This window comes from Caloenas nicobarica, chromosome 4, assembly GCF_036013445.1.
Source record: "Caloenas nicobarica isolate bCalNic1 chromosome 4, bCalNic1.hap1, whole genome shotgun sequence".
In the NCBI taxonomy this organism is placed as follows: domain Eukaryota; kingdom Metazoa; phylum Chordata; class Aves; order Columbiformes; family Columbidae; genus Caloenas; species Caloenas nicobarica.
Window position 1 is genome coordinate 38,026,091 of NC_088248.1, and position 21,042 is coordinate 38,047,132.

Below are 21,042 nucleotides of genomic sequence, written 5' to 3' on the forward strand. Positions count from 1 at the left end.
TTTTTCCTTTAACATTACTACGGACTTAAATATCACCACAGTCAGCCTTGAATATATGCAGCTTTCTTACCTGAGTGTCTCACCTGCATTGACATTTTATATGATCATCTTAAGCTGTGCCTTGCTTGGATTTGGAACTTATTTGAGAAGAAGTGATGATTTCATGTACTTAATGCACCTCAGTGGTACCTACGGGATGAGGAGAGGAAGGCTGGCTGACTTGAATAGACAGAGAAGAATTGATCTTGCAGCACTGTGAAGTCAGCACAAAGCTCCTGATAAAGAATGTGGAATATGATGAGGAGAATTCAGCAATGGGAATGGTGGACATATTTTGAGACAATAAAATTGCTCGGATAAAGAAACTGGGCCTGAGAAGTAACAGAGTGAAAGGAAAGAGGTAGATGGAGGATTGCAGACAAGCAAAACTGCCTGAACAGCAATACAAGGGCTGGAGCTAGGATAACTCTGTAACTGGGAAATAAGGAAATAAGCAAGACCAACTTTGTGGCACATACCTGGAGTAAAGAACAGACAAGGAAGGTGAACGTCAACACAACTAGAAGTTAAATCAGGTGAGAAGGCATAAGAAAAGGATCAACTAGTGAAAACAAATCAACAAAAAAAATCAACCCTGCACAGCTGAAGGTGAATCTGAGAGTGAGGGGTCCCAGAATAAGATTAAAGAAAAATACAACTAGGACAGCTGGAACTGGGAATAAAATCAAACACTAGCATTAAGTAGGTAAGGAAAACAAAACTGGGGTGAACAGCCAAGACTGAAGGGAGAATGAAAGCAGGTTAGAAATAACAAGCCAAGATAAGGCAAAACATGGACATGGGAAGCAAGTAGATGGGAGTGTGCTATTAAAAAACACCCTCTTCCAGAGCTTGGAAGAGATCCCAAGATTTGCTGTCATTCTCCTGCCAGTAATAACTGTGAAATCCAGTGGTGAAGAGAGACACATTTTTTCAAATGCTGGGCCAAACATGGAACTACCTACCCGTGCTAACAGGTACTGCATGGAGGAGCAGAAGTTTCACAGCAGTAGATGAATTATGTGGGTGTCAATAAGGATGGGGCTGTTGTTGGCAGGAGTCTAGTCATGTTTATTCTAGAAACTGAGGGAAGTATTGAAGGACTTACGGGAAGCGAAATGGTGTCTAAGGTCTTCAGAGAGCTGAATGGCTTGAAATTTGAGTCTTAGCGCTTGCCTCTGCTGCAGAGTTCCTTGATAAAGCTGGTTCGAGGCTTTTAAATCACACTTCTTGTTATTCGCTTCTCATTTTCAGATGCCTGAAAACTCCAGGGTTTGATTAGAAGTAGTTCTGGATACTCAGTGAGTAAAATTATTGCAAGTAAAACCAGTGGGAGCCAGGCCTTGAAGAAATAAGTTTTTCTATAGTGCCAAGTCTTGACAGACTTACAAGACATCAAACCAGGCAATCTGTAACTGCTTCCTATATGTAGTATTCATATCCCCTCGTCTGAGGGGTGTATTATGAAACTAAAGCAATTAATATTTTTGAAGCACATGAATACTGTAGCAACAAGCTCTATAAAAAGCCCATGAGGAAATTAATAACTCTGTATGCAGAGTAGGATCTGAATAAGTGTGTAATGAATAAAGCATGGGGCATGTTTTCAAAAATAAAACAGAAAACATGACATTGAAGGACTCCTTGTTAATTAAGCAGAGAGATCTGTAGAAAAAAATTTTATGTGAACATGCAATGAACAACCTTCATAATAGATGAGTAGATGTGGGAGAAAATGGAGAAATAAGGTTCACAGGTGAGCTCATTGCTGTTAAGATCACGAGGGCTTGATTTTTACCTTGAAAAGTTTGATTTTAGTTTATATAGTTTATTCAGTATATATTTATGATTGTATATATACCAGTTTGTTAGTGTAGACAGTCTATTTGCTACAATGCACTTTCAGCTTCAGTATTTCCCAACACAATAACAATTTGGGGAACTGGGAACTACTTAAACATAGTTTCAGCTGTTTTGGAAGTGCTCTGGGTACCTCAGAGACAAGGAATGGGTTTATCGGGAGAAAAAAGCAAGAAGGTAACCAGCTCCCGCTGAACTTCACTGTGTTTGCCTTCTGAAAAATCCCACGAGTTCCAGCCCCAAGGAGCTGACCAGCCATGGTCTTTAGCCTTCAAAGCCTTAGGCATGTGCTGAGCTTGATGTCTGTGAATAAGCCCATTGTGTCCACCCACCTAAAGCTCCACACGAGATGGAGGCCTAAGCAGGAGACAGATAGCCAAAGAATGAGGAGGAGGTGTGAGCAACGATGTTTCAGATGTATTTTTTTAGTTCTGTGATTGTGTCTGTCTTTCTTACATACTTGTCCTTTTTTTAAAGCTCTTTTTGTGTGTGTGTGTGGGAAGAGCAGAAAAGCCTCCAGCTTTCTGGATTTATATATATATATATATATATATATATATAAAAATACCACCACCACTTTTAACATAACTGCATTCACTATTATCTGTGTCCCTGTAATATACCCTAAACCAGGAAATTTAAAGGAAAAGGGAAAATGCTTGGAGTTTTGTTGTTGTGTTCCTTTGGTTGGTTTCCTTCCAGCTTAAGCATTCTGTCTTCCTGGCTATGTGTTCGTTTCTTTGGAAACGGCTGTAGGATGGATTTTTGATTGACTGTGTTGTCAGATGGATTATCAGAGTTGTGAGCTTTTTGGAATGGTAGACATGAATGTGTGATAAGAAAAAAATATTTTGTACTTAAAATGTTTCCAAATTTTGCATCATGAAAGAATCTAGATTGAATATTTAACAGTTTACTTAAGGTAAAAATGTTGGGTTTTTTTTTTAAATGTCAACTTGTTTGTTTACTAGGAAAAAAATTATCTAAATATGAGGAAAGGTTTTTACTAATGTGACTGATCAAAATATTAGCACCTAAGCAATTTAGAATAGTTTTTTGCAGAGCTGCAACTCTATTTTAAACAGTAATTCTAATGTGTAGCTGTTCTGGATCACAAGCAGAAAACAGCTTTTACCCTGACCTATACACACATTTATTTGTTACAGCACTTATTTGCCCAGATTTCTGCATGATTCCCATCTAGCATTTCGGAGTTTGTTTCCTGTCTTAGGCAGAGCTCTGCAAGGCCAGCTGTCCTCAAGGCTGTGGGTGGCTGGTGCTGCTCTGCTTGTGCTGGTGATGCTGAGGTCGGGAGCAGATTGCTGGCTGGAGGCTGAGGCTGACGTCAGTGCCTACCTTGTGCGGAGAGTTAATCTCCCGCTGGAAAGAGACTCTAATAATCTCCTCACTGGGGAGACTGGTGTGTTAAGGATTTCATGTTGCACATTCCTCTTCTGGAGCTGTAAAGCAATCAGCAAAGTCATTGTTTCCAAAGCTCTATTGACAAATATGTGTGCTTGTTAGAGGTTGTTTCTTTTGGGGTTGAGGTGCATAGGTTCATGAAAGAAAATTAACTTTTTAAAGGTGTGCATGCATGACACAAGACTGAGCAGAATAACAAAACCAGGTAAGGGAGGTGTGATGTGTGAAATGAGCATGTAATTAAAAACACTGTAAGATAAACTAACTCCTTTGTGGACATAAAAAAATAACAGAAACTAGATTTTGGATTTAATCAAATGGTTTTCGGTAGCAAAACACAGCCCACCAAACCATGACACTGTGCAAGTAAAGGCAGTCATCAGCCCTGACATTGCTTTGATGGATTGACAGGAAGAATCTCTGATAACTTCCTTGGAGTCGGTTCCAAGTGTTTGGGGTGGATGGTCACAGAAATGACATTGAGGAAAAGAGGAAAGGAACAGGCCAGAAGTTTCTCAGGCTCTTCTGTGATCTGGTGCATGGTGCTTTTTGCAGGCCTTGTAACACACAAGAAACCACTGCTGGGACATAGAACAGTTATTCCTTACTGAAGGCTGCTGCCTTTCAGTGGCAGCTACTCATTCCTGGGCTTTCAACTTTGAAGCAATGAGATTGAGTCGGGAGTAATGTGGACACAACCTGGATGCCGAAAATGTAAGGCAGCACAACACATGGATGCTTCAAAGGCACTGATGTTACTCAGTGCTAGACTTCTTAATATGCTGTTATGGAGCTGTTATTAGCTCTGTCTTAACCGACCTTTCCAGTTTTAATGGTATGAACTCTGAGAGCACCTATCCATAGCAATGCTAACCCTTCATTCGCAGGAGGGCAGGGGTAGATGGAACGACTTCCGGCGGGCAGTATAGTTTTTGTCTTGCCTTTCCCCACCCCGTTTTTGGGAGCAGCTCCGCTTCGATAGCGGCGACAGCAAGCTGTGCCAACCCGGAGTTTGCGTGACTGCCTTTCGCCGCCGGCGCTGCCCCAGCCCCCCCCGCCTCCCCGCTCCGCGGCACCTGGGGCTGCGCGGGCGGCCCGCGGAGCGCAGGGGAGCGCAGGGCGGCTGCCCGGGAGGCGCCGCGCCCCGAGGCAGCGCTTCCCGGCCCGCCGCGCCGCCGGCTTTGCCTGCGCTCCTGGCACAGGCGGGGGAAGGGACTATCTCCGGATTTCCACCCCTGCGACAGGGGGAAGGCGGCCGGGAAGTGCTGCGGCGAGAGCGAGCCTGTGCGGGCTCGGACGTGAGAGAAAGACGCAGCCACTTCTTCGCGGCAGCCCTTTCAAAAGTCCGTGTTAAATGTGACACTCCGGCGAAATGGGAGCAGGAGAAACTCCCCGCTACCCACCCCTCGTCCCCCCATCGCCCTTTTCCATGGAAACTCGTAAAAGGAGGAGGAGTAGAGTTTGCTACGGAAAAGTCTCACCTTGGTCTGAAACAGTTTCAGGCGTTTCTGCAGGATCGGAGCTGCCCCTCTCGGGGGAGGGGAGGAGGCAAGCAGGGAGGGAGGGAGATCTTTAGCTACCTACCTATATATATATATATATATATATGTATTTTTTCTTTTTTTTCCCGGCTTGATCTTATTTTATTCCAGCAGTACGTATCTCCACCCCTCATCCCTCCTCCCCCCTCCCTCTCCAGGTTTATCGGCTGAAATGAGGCTTTGCGCGCTGATCCCTTCTCGGGCTTTAAAACAAAACCCGGCCCCGCGCAGGCGGCAGCGGCTCGGGGCGCTTCGGCGCTGAAGCGCGGCGGGGCGCAGCAGGATACCGCGGAGCGGGGCGGCGGCTCCCGCGGAAACTTCGCTTGGAAAAGAAACCTCCACCACTTTCCTGGAGATCCACGTGAGAGCAGGAAAGCCCGACTGCAAGATCTCAGCGCTGCTGCAATTTTACTTTTTGTTTGCCTTGATTATTTTTTTTTCGGTTTGTTTGTTTGTTCTTACTTTCATTTTGGAACCGGTTCCCAGCTGCTTGGCTGAACTTCTGGAGACCAATGGACCTCTTTATATTGCCTTCCTCTGTTTTAAACAAACTATGGACGCTTAAACTTTTCTCTTTCCCCCTCCCCCTCGCTCCTTAACCCCCACCCGTCAGCTCATGGGGCTAACACTGCAAAGCAGCCGCAGCAGAGGGAGAAATACACAGCCACTGATTTATTTTCCCGTCTCTTAAATTGCAGTTAATTCTTCTCACCGTCCTCCTCATCACCCATTCTTTCGAGCTTTTTTGGCTGCCGGGTGTCGACCTGTGCGTCGTTTTATCTGATCTCGATTCTTTTGTTGTTGCTTAAATGCCATGCACTGCTTATCTATAGAGAAAGCTATATGGAGATAGAGGCATATAGTGAATGCGCGTGTGTTTCAATAAGACTATCAAGGGAGCAGATCAGAAGCAGCCCGGATCCTGACCCTGACTGTATGAATAAGTAAGCAGGATGCTGACGACTGTGTGTTAGTTGCCTGTAAGGTTTTCGTAAGTTAAAGGGGGACGGAGGAGGGGGGTGGGGGGGCGAGTGACAGACCAGAGACAGACCTTAGAGTGTTTGTGCAGAGGAGGAGGAAGCACTGACACTTTTCTCTGCGCCCTCCAGTATAGCTGCTGCCTCTCATCACTTGGGCTCCGCGGCTTGCTTTAGTGCACAATCCCCCCTGCCCCCCCCCCCCCCCCCCGCGCTCCCTTTTCTTTCCTCCTCCTTTCTTTCTCTTTCTCCTTCTCCCCGTGGTAGTTTGCTGATGTGCAGCCCGGATCCATCTTCTGGAAGCAGCAGCGGGACCGGGGTCGGCGGGGCGTGGGCCGGGCGCGGAGCGGGACGCGGGCAGCGGCCGCCGCCGCCTACTCCTCCTCCGCGGGAAGTTTGGCTGGGGTTTGACAGAGGCGAGGGGACGCCCTGACAGACAGGATCTCCCGGCCTGAGTCCACCCCCTGCGCCCACCCACACACCCAGCGATTTCTCCCCGGCGAGGTGGCGGGCTGGGGGCAGGAGGGGTAGTGGCGCTCATGCTCCTCACTCTGTGTTGCACTCGTCTGACTGGGGCTACCTAGAGAGCAGCGTCTCTCGGAGAAGCCTCCAGGTGGGAAAGGCAAAAAAAAAAAAAAAAAAAGAAAAACAAACAAACCAAACCCTAACCCCCCCAAAACCTGTGGTTCCTCTGTCCTTTACCCTCCTTTCCCAAGCCGGCGTGGACAGCTGAACCGGCCGCCTAGTTCATCTGCACCCTGCCCACCACCTCTCGGCCCGAGGGAGGATGAAAATGCTTTGCTGGAGGATGGCACTGTGGCTGGCCGGGTGGACTGTCTGTGGGAAGCCTTCCTCCTGCTCTGGCCTTGATTATGACTACACTTACGATTTCACTGAAGAGGATAAAACTGAGGCGATAGATTATAAGGATCCTTGCAAAGCCGGTAAGTGACTTCCACGTCTAATACAGCTCCCCACCCCCTACCCAGCTGGTGACTTTGTCTCGGCTTTATTTACGGCGGTGTGCGTGAGGGGGGGGAGTCCCGGGCTCACCTGCTCCCTCCCGGGGCAGCAGCGATAAGCGGGAGCCGGAGTCCTGCGCCCGACTCCCTCACCTGGGGAAGGTACCCGGGACCTGCTTTTCTGGGACTTCCCACTTCCCCAGAGCCTCCGGCTTAGCTGGGGTTGGGGCGCGGCGGCGGGCAGGGCTGGACCGGCCGCCTCCGTTCCACGTCCCTGGCGGCGTCGTGCCAGCCGCGGAGCCTGGAGGGCCACCGGAGACGTGGAAGTTTCAGAGAGCATTTCGGTGGAGCTCAAAGGTTTCGAGGCGGGACCGTGCCCCGTAGCGCGGAGCGGCTGGGCCGAACCCCGCAGGCGGTCTGGAGGGTGGCGGCTCCCGCCGGGGTCCTGCCCGTCCCCGCGGCGGGACCGGGTGCCTCCTCCCGTGGGCTCCCTCTCGCCTTCCTCCGGCTCAACCTGTCGCCCCCGGCCGGGCACCCCCACTCCTCGGGGCGGACCTGGGGCGGGCTCTCGGCTCTGGGCGCCCTATGAGTATGTATATGATAAGTGCACAGGCCGAGCGGGAGAGGAGGATGGAGGGGGAGTGGAGGGGAGGACAAGGCGCGGGGGCTAACTAACTGCTGGGCTTTCAGCCCTGCGAGTCCACGCGTGTGTATCTTATAACCCGAGCAGTACGTGGTGCCGTTTGGTCTTTTCCAGTCTGTGCTGTGGGGCCGCTGCGGTGCCCCCTGCGCGCTCTTTGCCTGACCGACCCCTTTCTAAACTGTGGGAAGAGTTGAGTTACAGTCTCTTCTCGCCTCGCAGAGCAAATTAGTACGTTTCTAGAACGTTTACCTTACTGATTCAGGACTTCAGCCTCCTTAATACCAAGCACAGTTCTTCATCTGTTAAAGCACCCTTCACACTGACCTCAGGAACGGAGTTCACTGGTATTTCACTAGACAAGTGTATGGTGATGATGCTTTTTTCCACCCAAAATGTGTGATGAATAACAGTGGTGGTCCAGTCCCAACAGCTCTATTGTTAACTAAGTACTCAAATTTTCCAGCAGCCTTCTTTGCATTAATTAGTTATTTCATATTCTGAAAACTAGTTCAGCCAAAGGTTGTGTTCGCTATGTCTGTGTGGTTTTGTTTAATTTATTGAGGAGAATGTGGTGAACATATATGCCAAATATGCAGACACGATGTTTTTCTAATCACAAAAATATTTTGTTCCTAAGTGTGAATTGTTAGGTCTTGCTTACAACTGAGGAATGCTCAAGTTCAAAAAGAGCAGAAGCAACTGCAAACAAAACATTAATTTTTCATAATTAACACTCACAAATATATATAAATAAGTAGTCATAGTTAACTTGAAGTCCTCTGGTCTGTAATTCTTTCGGAGGATTTATGTGCATCATTTCATATAATGAGAAATGTGTAGTTAGTCAGCTGTGCAATTTTTTTAGTACTTCTTGTTTAATAGTAGGAATAATTAAAAATTATAATCCATGACACTTAAGTATTTTAAGGTTATGCAAGAGAGAAAGGCAACAGTAAGAGACTCTGCAATATGATCAGTGTTGACAATTCCTGGCCATCATTTCGTTTTGTTTTGTTTGGAGAAAGAAACATTTGTTTGCAAAGTTTGACCCTTTGAAATATTTTATAGAAGCTCTCACCGCTGCTGCTTCTTCACGAGGTGCTTGGATACTACTGTGAGGAGAGACAGGTAGATGCATGAAGAGCTAGTTGTATGTAGTTCCCATTAGTCTCAAAAGAAATCACTTTGAGGTTTTTCTATTCAGTAAATAGCCTCTGAGAGTATTTCCCAGTTACTTTTCTGGCTAAACCTTCCCTAAAGGCTCCATTACTCTTAGCCTGTGAAGTACTAATACCTGATCAAAGGTGATGGGGATAGTGGGTGCTCCGCCTCTCTTAGCAGCATAATCCAAATGTGTGTTCTCCCTACGTCAAGTCTTACCATCTGGGATGGGTTTTGGACTCTTATGAGTAATTTTACTGATATCTGCCTTTAGGATGCTTTCCACAGTGAGGCCCTAAAGAAGGACAAAGCCAGGCTTCACGCTTAGGCGTGCGAGGTGTTCACACTCAAATTTATGTGGTCGCTCTGTGTGTGAGATAACAGGATGAAACAAGATAATCCTTGTTGAGGTTGTGTTCAGAGTATGCAAACTTTCTATCTTAGATATAATTAACACCTGCTTTTACTGCATCTTGAGGGCCTACAGCTGAGGCTGTAAAACTGCTCTTCTTTTAACTGTTCAGGCTCGTAACAGGTCCTTAGGACTCAGGACTTAGATCCCAGATATAAGTGAATTTCTACAGCTTAGCAAAATAGGGGGATGCCCAAAGTCAATTAGGGTATGTCGCCTAGTGACGTGCTTCAAAAATTCCAGTGACCTCCATGCTGATTTTACGGAAGTGCTAGAATAATTTGACATACCGCAATTTGTGAGCAAATAAAATGCTTTGAAACTGGCCATAACTAACATCCCCCAACTATGCTGATGCAATATGGATTCCTCTGTCTTTTAAGTTATTTGCATTCTGTTTTCCTCCAGTGATAAGTTTTTGATACTTAGTTTTTATTCCATAGATCATATGAGAAAACATTTGTGGTCTTGTGACAGAAAGCACAGTACATGAGGCCTCAGAGCTGTAGTTAGATATAGTTATAATTCTATATAGATAACTCTTTATAGATACAGTCCTAAGTTGATCAATCTTGAATCAATCTTCTTTTGGTAGGTCCTTTTTTCCCCATTTTTCCCTTTTGTAGAAGAGCTGGAGAAGTTTACCAGGAACAGAATGAGACAGCTGCTGAGATGTTATTTATAGGAATTCTGTGGGATTATTTATGGGTATTGCTTGTGTATTTTAACATTTTCATAAGGAACTAATAATTTTAGCATCACACTGTTCCTTTGACTTACAGGAGCAGTGTAGTGCAGGATGCCATAGAGGCTGAAAAGTACATTTTCTTACAACGATTCCAGCTGTGTGAAAAATCTGCAGATAACAGGAGTCTGACAGATGTGCAGTAGAGTTAGGATTTCTTTCTGGAACTGATATTTCCAATTGCATCTAAAACAGCAGATATTTTATACAACAGCCCCAAAACTCAGTCTCAGCAGTAAAACCAGAACCTTGGGAACCCTGGAGTAAGAGTTCCAGGGAAGAGAAGAGCCTGGAGAAAAAATTGTGACGGTGTTGAGGAGACAAGTGTTGGTAAAGAAGCTATTGACATTGCACAGATGAACTTGAGCTGTGTGGTTTCCTGTGCGTTTGTCTGCAGACCTTTGACCTATGTATGAATTTTGGGTCATGGTATGTCTCCTTATAACAAGTATCCTGGCATGCTGTAACAGCGGGATGTGATGTAACACAGTTTCTGTGCTTCTGATGTCTCGGATGTTTCCTCGTGTCTCTCTGCAGGATATTGCCCTCAGTGTTTACCATTGTGAAGTTCAAGTGTAAGGCATTCGTAGTTCATCTTCAACATCTAATTTGCTAGAAGATGTGAAACAGGAATGCCGTACTCAGTGCAATGTTGGGCTTTAAAGAAACTAAGAACATAATCAACATTTGTATAAATCAGGTATTACTCTAAAAAATAAAACACATAGTAAGATTTAAATGGGCACTGTCAAGCTTTTTGAATTATAGCATGCGTCTATGTTTATTTGTGGATTCCTGAAGTTTTGTTCTTTCCATTCTTACCACAGCTTATAACATATTAAGGATATTTGTTGGAAAACATAAAGAGTGAGATGGGTAGGAAATAATTTCCCATCCTGTAATACTTGTTCATAGTCTGCACTTAATTGATATTAAAGGTTTTTTGAAGGCTTTTGTTTTGTTTCCCCAAAACAAAACAGAGAGAGATACTCTGGTGTGATCTTCCAACTAAAATGCTGTGAACCATGAGAGATGAGGCAGTAAGTCTTAGTTTTGTTGCATATCCACATCACTGAGGACTGTTCCAGCCTCTGAACAGCTGGGTATCCTCAGATAAGTCAGATAAGTCTCTTGTAGCATTTATTCTGTGAGGTGTTTCACTTCTTAAAAAATGTTAAAGGTTTGGGGAATAGGCTAGAAGTCAAATTCCTTGATCTTTTATATATATAGTCCCTGTCCTTCTCCCTCCTGCCTCCACATGTTGTGTGCCTTAGTTGTTTTTGCACCAGAATTTCTGTCTTGCACTGGGAAACTTTTTGCAAGGAAAACGTCATTGAAACTTTCACATTCTCACTGTAGTTAGTTTGGATGGCACTTTTTTTTTTTTTCTACACAAAACACTTTGTTGGGATTTTTTTCTTTATTTCAAATTGTGCATGAGTTGCTTACCCTGGAACAGAAGCTTTTCATTTTTTACTGAGTGAAGCTAGATACAAACTTGAAAAATATAATAATGAATATGAACAATTAGATTTACAGCTTCTTAACTTGGAAGTTGGTTAGCTTGCTGTTTGACTAAGAACAAATTCTGTATCTATGTGTGCCTTCTTGAAAATAGGAAAAAACTAAGACAGACTTTCCTCATTGTGTCTATTTCTTACTCCTGTGAGAATCTAAGGAACTCATTTGGTTCCTTTGCACCTTTATAAATAATTAAAAAAAAAAGTTTGGATTGTCTGTAATAGTGGCATTAGTATTTGCCACCTCAGTCAGATGTGAAACCTACTTATATTTTGTTTTTAAAGTATCTGAACATGAAAAAGCTAATAGTAGATGTTAAGTATAATTATTATATGTGTTGTCTGTAAGTGCAATCTAACTTGCTTATTAGTGTTGTAGTAGCAGCCTTCTATACTGTTAGGTTGGTTTTTTTTTTTTAGTTTGTCTTGTATTCTGGCATGCGTGTTTTCAGCTATAAGCGTGCTAATTGTGTAGTCTGGTAATATGAAAATTCTTAAAACCTCTGGGTGTACATTTTGAATCTGTTGCATGGTCTAGATAATTGAGATCTTTCATCTTTATATTGCAGTCATGCAATAAATTCTGAAAGTTACATTGTGCCGTTTGTACTAATATAGAGGTTGTAGTGCTAATATCACTTGCCAGATTGACAGAACTGTGACTATTCATATAGTAAATGCATAGTGTAGGCAGCTGAAACAGAAACAAGCTTTTCTGAATAGTTGGTCCCAAATGGCCTTCATCCTGCTGTGGATAAAATTATATGGTAAATCAGACTACTGAAAAATTTAGTTTTTAAGTTGCATTTCTTTTTCAGAATTCTCCACCATTACTTTATCCATGGTGCCCTTTAATGTGGTATCTTGACAACTTTGAAAGAGATTTGTGTGAACATAAAGCTCTTTTTCTCCTCAGCTTCATTGAAAAGATTAATTCAGTAATGAAACTCTGGGAAAAGTATATTAAATGAATATATTTGACGTTCTAACTTTGTGAATATTCTTCCATACCAAAGGCTCAGTTTCATGTCCAGACCACTTTCCATAGGGATCTGTTTCTGAATATATTTCCGGTGTGTCAAACAAGTGACCTGCAAGGAGCAGTATTACATCACTGCAAAACAAGCCTAATTGACAAATCTAATTGAGCTTGGAATCAGGTCCCTCAGGCAAGCTCGGAAACATTCACCACACCTGGATGTCTGCCTTATGTCGTTCTTATTGCCCCTCTGGAAAACAGGGTTGATAGGCTTATGGCATAATTCCATTCACTACTTTTTGGAGAAAAACAGTCATGTCTGTGGTGCGTGGTATTGACAGAAGGGCTGTAAAATGGAAGAGTCAACTTCTGGATTTTACAGGCGCAGGGGACCTTGTGGAGGAAAACAGACCTTTTTTTTTTTTTTTTTTTTTTCTTCCTGGATGCATTACAGTACTCTAAATTTTATAACAGTGAATAAACTAAACAAGGGGAGAAATCTCTGTTCTTTGTTTAAGCGATCTGTGTTTATCCTTAAACTGAAATAGGTTTATATGGTCTAGCTTTAGACTCATTAAACAAGTTATGGTTGTACAACATTATCTCTTTTTTTTTTTTTCTTAATTTTTATTTTTCTTTTTAATATACCTGAAGGAAACACGATTCAAAGATTATTCCAGAGCAAAACTAAGCTTTGGGTTTTCAAAGCTTTCAGTAGGATGGGCAGCATTTCATAGCATTTTTCAGACTTTTCTCAGCCTCCTTAGGAATTTTCTAATCTGTTTGTTCCAGTCATTATTGAATGCAGTCCATTCCTTCCATTCTTGACCACAAACAACCTCTATCCACCTCCCTGCTACATCCCTTCAGAGCTATAGCAACTGAAAGTGTGACTAGGGAAATCTTTGGGTATTTTTAGTTCTCTTTTCTCAGGATATTTTTCTTGGCTAAGAAGGAGCTAATGGCTAATCTCTTAATGTGTTTTAATGCATATTCATTTTTTGTTTGCTGCTCATTTACTTGTTTCCCTGTCATCTCTTTCATTGTTCCTATGACAAGTTTCCTTGCTTCTGGATTTCCCTCCAATGAATGCACTTCCTACTTGATTTTCAGCTTTTCCCTGTGCTGCCTAACCAGTCACCCAGTTCTCTTCTTTCTTTCCCTCCACCCCCCCTCACCCCTTGACATATTCTTCTCTTGCTTACAATTAGCAGTTATTCTCTCCAAATATAACCTATACCTTGTCATCAGGCTTTCTGCAAGATTGTCCTCTAGTGCTTTGGTAGCTTTGTAGCAAAGCAAGTGGGCTCCTACACTCACGGCTGGAAATGAAGAAAAGGAGAAGGATGGGTGGGCTGTGTATAACCACTAGCATGTTATAGAATCATAGAATGGTTTGGGTTGGAAGGGACCTTCAAAGGTCATCCAGTCCGACCCCCCTGCAATGAGCAGGGACATCTGCAGCTAGATCAGGTTGCTCAGAGCCCCGTCCAGCCTGGCCTTGAATGTCTCCAGGGATGGGGCATCTTCCATCTCTCTGGGCAACCTGTGCCAGTGTTTCACCACTCTCATTGGAAATAGTTTTTTTTTCTCATGTCTAGCCTGTTCTCAGAGGCCTCGCGCTGGAGTGCTTAGTGGGCTGCCAGTGATCTGTTAAACACTGTACGTCAAACCCTGAAATATCCAGCTCTAAATATCTGTTCAGAACACACACAGGAACGTTCTGTCTCTGTTGGACTCACACACCTAAATATCAAGATCTGATGTGAAGACTGTCCTTGCTGAACAATAGAAATAAGAGTACTAGAAGTACTTGAAGTGTAAAACTTGCATAAGTAGTAATGCACCAGCACAGGTTGAGCTGGGGAGTGTGAAAGCGGAGGCTGTGCCATGGACAGATGTAGAGGGTCTGTGTGTGACACTGAACAGGTGTGCAACCCATGCGAGTGGTTGTTCTTGCAGACTGCTTTGGGGCCAGTTCCTACCCATACAGATACTCTCAGGTGACTTTTATTTGGATTTTTGCCTGAGTAATGGTCTGCAAGTACAAATTTTGAGTGACTATAAATCTGTGAGCATCAAATGTCTGAGAATATTTGAGTACAATCAGATAGCTCTTACAGAGCAATAAGGTGCCAAAATGTAGGTTTGTGGGTTTTCCCATCAATATTTAAAAACAGAGATTGTCAAGATCAAAACACCAGAAAATCAATTGTATTCTAAAATAACTCATAATTTATTTCTTGAAGTGTGTGAAATATGATACCTAATAGGATATGCAGTGTGTATTTAACTAGCTTCTTTGCTATATATACTTTATTGAGATAAAGTCTATCAATAACTGACTAGGAATTGATTTTGAATTTCTTTTATTCCTGTTGATGGTCATCAATTATATTGCAGAACAACATGCTTGGTCTGAGGTATCCTTTCAGTAATTTAAACCATATGAATATTCTCAGCAACAATTTCTGCTACATGAAACACTTAAAATTATAATTTTGTTTAAATGTTGTGTAAATTATTTGGGAGTTTTAGTTTTAAAATAGGCATAACCCATGCTTTAAAAATTGGTGCCACCCAGCAAAATAAATTCAGCTGTTCCAGGACTCTCACTGTCAGTCTAATGGCAAATCTTATCAGGACTCAAACTTCCAGGGGTTTCTAGGTTGGTATTATCATATCTCATTGACAAAATATCAATTTTTAAAATATTATATTAAGGAATAGTAAGTATTGGAACTCTGTCTCATCAGGAAATAATGAACAACATCACGACACAAAAATACAAATGAAAGATATTTATTTTAAACCTTATTTTCAGTGCATTTAAATCTGAATTTATAAATTATCTGTCTTGCTGTCCTGATGAGTTTCATCCCTTTTCCTACAAATATGGAATGACAGAGATACACTGTGCCTTCGAAAAGTGCCAATATCTCTCCAGCCAAATTGTGCTACTTGGATGTTGTAAACTCTATAGTGGAGTTTAAATACCAGCTCTTGGAAGAAGTGAGGGAGCATGGACATCAGCTGAGAGAGATGTATAATATCTAAAGAGCAGTGCAGATGGGTTATATTATTCTCATGCTGGTAGCAGCAGTTAAACATATTCCCAGTAGTAATTCTATTTGTTATTAAACAAAAATGAATCTCTTTTACTGGTGTCTGACATTTTAATGGGTGCTAGTTAGGTACATTCTTGCTGTTGTGGGTATTGTATTGCCAAAGACCTTCAAAATTTTCCCACTTCCCTAATAAAGTGGAAAGAATTTTGAATAGGGCGTAGTGATTGTAGAAAGAGTGGCCAAGAGGCAGAGCTTCTCTATGTTTCCAGATGATGCACTCAAATAAGTAAAGAAAATAATTTCAGATGGTTCTTATATAATATCAAGATTTATTTAAACAGTTTATTTGCACAGCCAATTATATTTGCTTTCATGAAGAGTAGTTTTAGAACAACTCTGCGGGTGTGAGAACATGATGATGAACTGCCCAATTTCTCCATCTGGTAAAATGTCCTTATATTTATAACGAATTTGCATACATCTTCATTTTTACTTGTACTTGCTTTTTTCCCCTTTACTCAACATTACTCTTACAATTGTGCTTTTCCTACCGTTTTATTTGCAGGTGGGTTAAACTGTACTACTTGACAACTTTTTCCATACTTACACTTGTCTATTTCATCCTGTGTAAAGTTGTGTATGCATATAGGCAAATTGATAAATTAGGTATTTTGTGTTCAGGCAATCTGCTTAGCCCTTTTCTGACTAAAAACATAGTGTGCTTCCATGCAAAACTGCTAGGGTTACGGTGCAGGCACATTACCCATCTTTTTGTGATCTTAATTTTAGTACCAGTATCTTAGATCTGTCCCTCAGCCCATCCTCTTGTCTTCATATAAACCGCTCAGTCTTTCTCTACCTATGCAGCTATTCAAGACAATTGATTCAGGACTAAATTCTGGAATCCTTATTCTGTTGTTTATGATATGCCATAATGGCATTGTGTTCTGAAAACTAATATAGATTAATCTTTCATGTCTGGAAAACAAATTATTAGAAAAAAACCCCACAAACTCAAAACAAGCCCTCAGACAAAACAAAACAATAATCAAGCCTATAAATAGCTAAGGAATCAGATTAATGTGGCTAAGTGTTTTATTCCACAAAGGTTAGATTATTGGAAAAACTGTTAATGAAAACAGGGTAAAAAGATGTTCAAGTTTAAAAAAGAGAAAAGGAAAGAGAAGGGACGTTATAAGCATGTACAACTTCAGAAATTATCCCAGAAGACAAAAGAGAAAATTTTTGTTTCTACTCCTATTAGTCTGTTAAATTCTGAAGTGGCAAAATCAGAACTGAGACAAGGAGATATGTGGGTTTTTTATGCAACCTTTTTTTAGATAGAAGTCTGCTAAAGGATTCCACTGAGGCAGTATTCACATATACGAGATGACATTTCCATAGATAGCAGGGGTATCTGGAGCTCTGATAATTAATAATGAAAACGATAACATTTTCAAGTGGATATTAGACCTCAGGCTTCAGAGTTCAAGTCAGTCTTTACTAGCTGGAAACAGGGATGAACCCGAATGTGTGGCAGATTATCCTCGTCTACCTACTGCAGATTCTTGTTTCTTTCTGAGAAGCAGCTGGTGGTGACTGCTGTCAGAGACAGGACCTTGGATATGGTCCAGTGTTGCAGTTTCTTTGTTCCTCAGCCCTCTCTAAATGCTATTTCAAAAACTCATGTCTTGTAGCACGCCTGAAAGATAAATGCAATTTGGCTATTTTGGGAAGTGAGTGAATTTCAAAGCTCAGTGTGACTGTAAATGCATTGACCAACTGTATTTGATGAAAAGGAATATATGCAAGCATACAAGAAGAAAACTGCATTTTCCTAATGTATATAGATTCTTATGGGTCCACTGGAGCACTTGTATACATGCTTATCTTTAAACGCCTGTATGCACATGTTCACCTGATTACCTAAGGAAGTATCATTGAAGCATAGATGCCTGTAGGAGTATGTTTGTAGGATCTTTAAGGTTGCGTGTACAGATTGTGTGGGTGCCTTTTTTTTTTTTTCCTACACTGAGAAACGTCACATTAATCTGTGTTTTAAACCTGATCTAGAGGCTCTTGAACTCAGTGGGAATGCTTCCACTTATTTTAGAGATAATATTTATAGATGAATAAGTAATGAAGTGCAGAGCTGATTAATTTACTCCTGTGCACTTGGGCTATGGCTTGCTTGTATTCATGTGCTCACATGCTTTGCAGGCACATTAATGAAGGCAGTTGGATTTTTGCCCCAGTTTCTGTAGTTGTCATCACTAACACAAGAGTATCATGAAATCGTACATTCAGTGACCTTGTGATTGCAGGTTCTTTCTTGCTGGACGGGGGTGTGAAAAAAATCCAGCAGCTTGTGAGAGCATCTGATTTTTTTTTTTTTTTTTTTCTTTTTTTCCTCTCCCCCCTCATAACAAGCCTCAGGATAAGACTGGATTTAGATTACTGAAATAATTTCTCAGCCTTTAGAGATAGATTTCTTCTTGTCACTGCTGAATACTTTATTAATTGTTCAAGCTCATGAATTGCTAAATGTGCTGACGAACATGATAGTTGCAGTCGCATATACAGTTCCTTATCTGTGTAGTTTTAAAAATCGTAAAGTCAAAGATAATAACTCATTTGTTAGAAGATACATCAGGCATGCGAAACTGGTGTCAATGTAGTTTGTAATAACATCAGCAAAATCATGTACCATTAGCTAGAGTTTGACAAGCACTGAAAGTCTTTTCAGTAACTTACAATATCCCCAAATTAAAACATTTCCGACCCCAGAGGCTGCTAGAAACTTTAGCTTCTTTAGATCTCTTTAGAGATCTTGGAAAACTAGGAGAAACAGGTGTACTAATATCCCCATTTATTTAATAAGTTTAAGAATTAGTTAAATGGTAAAATAAAAACCGAGCAGGAAGTGTTTTTTTTCAAAGCTATGTATATTTTGGATGGATTGCAAAGACTCTAGATTGCAGCGTAGACCTAAGTATCCTTATGACATAGCCTCTGTGTAAATTGTGTGTTTAACCACATAGTTTGTTACTTTTGTGTTTCCCAAAGGCTGTTTTCTTTCTGATGTTTTTTCTTCAGTGTGTTGAATTTTAATCATAGCCTGAGTGAGAACTGCAGGTGATAAATGCGTCTAGATTTGACTGAGGATTCTTGTTTGAAGAAAGTCCTTCGCTTTAGTGATGCAGTTCTCTGGAGTTATCTGGCCAGGAAAGGAAGAAGAAAAATCTTTACCCATCATGAAAATATTGTCTGTTTACATGTTTACAGTTTCTAAATCCTTTGATCCCTGAATTGAAGGTGTGGTGGAGAGTGGTATGGGCGTTGTTGTTGTTGTTGTTTTGTTTTTCCTCTCCAGTTCTTTATCTGCATCCTTGAGGATGAAACCCTTTCACACAGGAAGTACAGGTAAAAATACAGAAACCCAGTTCTTCAGGTCTTTTGGATATTTTCATTCATAATACCTTAACACTATAAGAAGCTGAATTAAATATGAATTATAGTGCTGATGGATCACAGTTGGTATATCTGTAGAAGTGAAACTTGGGTAAAGAGAATATATAACATAGGTTCCCTTTTGCTTTATGGAAGAGAGTCAAATACAGTGATGCTTCCTTGATCGGTAACTGTGTTTACGGAGATATGCAGATCTTGAGGGGGCTAAAACTAATATGTTGGAGAGAAATGCACACTATTCTATGATGATTTAAGTCAACAATGTGTAGAACCAATTAAAGTCATGACAATTTTTTCAACTTGGGCAAAACTAATTTTTCTTGGCTGTTTACTTATATTTTTAAAAAGTATCTTTTAAATTTGTTTAGAGTATGGTACAGCATTCCATCACATATAAGGTATTTTTGCTGATTCATCGATCTAATCATTCTAGGCCCTAGGTTGTATAGGAAGTCAAAGGTTTTCTGAATTATTTAGAGAGACTTGATCATAGATGTGTAGACCTTTCGTTTGTCTTTCCTAATTATGAACAAGCTCAGACTAAAGAATGACTCTAAGGAAAAGAATCAACAAAATTTAACGTAAATAGTAATAGCTCAGTTCTAATTACACAATTTTATAGAACAAGAAGAATTATTTGACCCTTGATTTCTGCTCACATACTGTGTCTTGGCTTCATTAACCTCTTATGTCCTAGGTCTTATCAGTAGAGAAATTCTCTCTTCTCCTTCCAACAAGCAGATGATGTATCACAGAAATCAGCAAACATGTAGATAAGATTTTGAATCCACTTGCATGTGCTGAAGAAACAAGTTAACATCCCCATTCTTACATGCTTATCAATTCTGATTCCTTTTAGTTCTTTATGGCTGTTCTGCTATCAAGATAAAACCCTTTCTGGAGCCGGCTGCCCACTGGAAAGGAGCACACACGAGACTTGCTCCTGCACTGATGGGGCTGCAGGGACCCCTTGTGCCCCAGGGCACTGCCGAACACATGCTTCACCTTTCCTTCCTCCCCTCTTCATAATCAGTTTTGGATTTAGTTTTCCTTCCTGTTTGTTGTCTGAAGTGTCACAAATATTGGTGTTTAAATTGGATAGATCAGAAGGAATAAATTGACATCACTAAGTGCTGCATGGGTTATCTGCTAGGGGAAGCCAGGTACCGAGGGAAAAACTAAGATGCAAACAAGAGGTGAATTACCCTGTGCTGAGCCCTCTGCTGAGCCCTCTGCATCTGTAGATAGATGATTTCCAGTAGAAGCTTATATGAGTGCATTTTGACTGCAGATCAAACCACTCTCTGCATTTAGCTGCTGCTAAGGTAGTAACTTTTAATTAAAAGTTGCACATGATGCATATATCAAAATTCCTAGTGGTATTTTGTTCCAACATGTTAAATATGGATGAATTGTTCTTGCACAGATCTTTTGGTTTTGCTCTCGTACACTGCTGTGGTTGTTCAGTGCCTCTTCCACCTGGTGAAATGCCATGGCTTGTAAAGATTGCATGTCTGAAAGTTTGTTAGAGTTTTTTGTTCTGTAAGGTTGGTCTAAGAAGAGGTAGTTACTTTCCTCGCGAACTTTGAGTGTCATCTCTTTGGACCATCATAGCTACAGTAGCACTGCCTTGTATCCTGCCATGGGGTACAGCAGATCCTGTAGGTGAGATGTGGAAGAGCCCGAGTGAATAATGTGTTACGGGTCCTGTGTTGTGTTACATGGGCCATGGTATGGACTGTCCAGTAGGGAACCATGCCCAGGGCAGGGACCCACAGAAGCCAATGAAAGGTTGTTTTGTGTTTTTTTTTTTTTTTTTCCCTTTCGTTTATCATAAAGTAGTGTCTTCATTTTTCATCTGATTTGTGTTTCCTGGCATGTTTGTGCAGGAATACTAAATGCATGATGTCTATGTACTGCAACTTATAAGGCTGAGTTCTTCACCCAGGCTGCAGTACCTCTCAGGATCTCTTGTTACTTCTGATGAGATGAATGGTGTTCACCTTAATAAGGTCAGAATTTCAATGTGAGAAAAAATTATACTTTGGGCCACTTTACTGAGACTTACTGAAGGTATGCATTACAATGAGGTAACCAGGTAATTGGTGGGTAATTAGCTTTTTGGTGTTTTGTGAGGTTTTAAATATATGTGTAGTTGTTGCAGTGGAGGTTTCTTTTCGAAGTGGCATTACACTAGACTAATTTTTCAGCGTAAATAGCTGTTTTTAAGAAACAATTAGTT

General features: G+C 41.6%; 1 protein-coding gene across 1 annotated transcript in view; it reads left to right on the forward strand.

Annotated features, from left to right (window-relative positions):
- The first annotated feature begins 6,138 nt into the window (after window positions 1-6,138).
- The window catches only part of TLL1 (tolloid like 1), a 134,910-nt gene continuing 120,006 nt past the window's right edge, over window positions 6,139-21,042 (forward strand). The window contains exon 1 of the mRNA XM_065633325.1: window positions 6,139-6,783. Within this exon, the coding sequence (XP_065489397.1) occupies window positions 6,627-6,783 (157 nt within the window). The 5' untranslated portion in view covers window positions 6,139-6,626. The remainder of the gene's footprint in view (window positions 6,784-21,042) is intronic.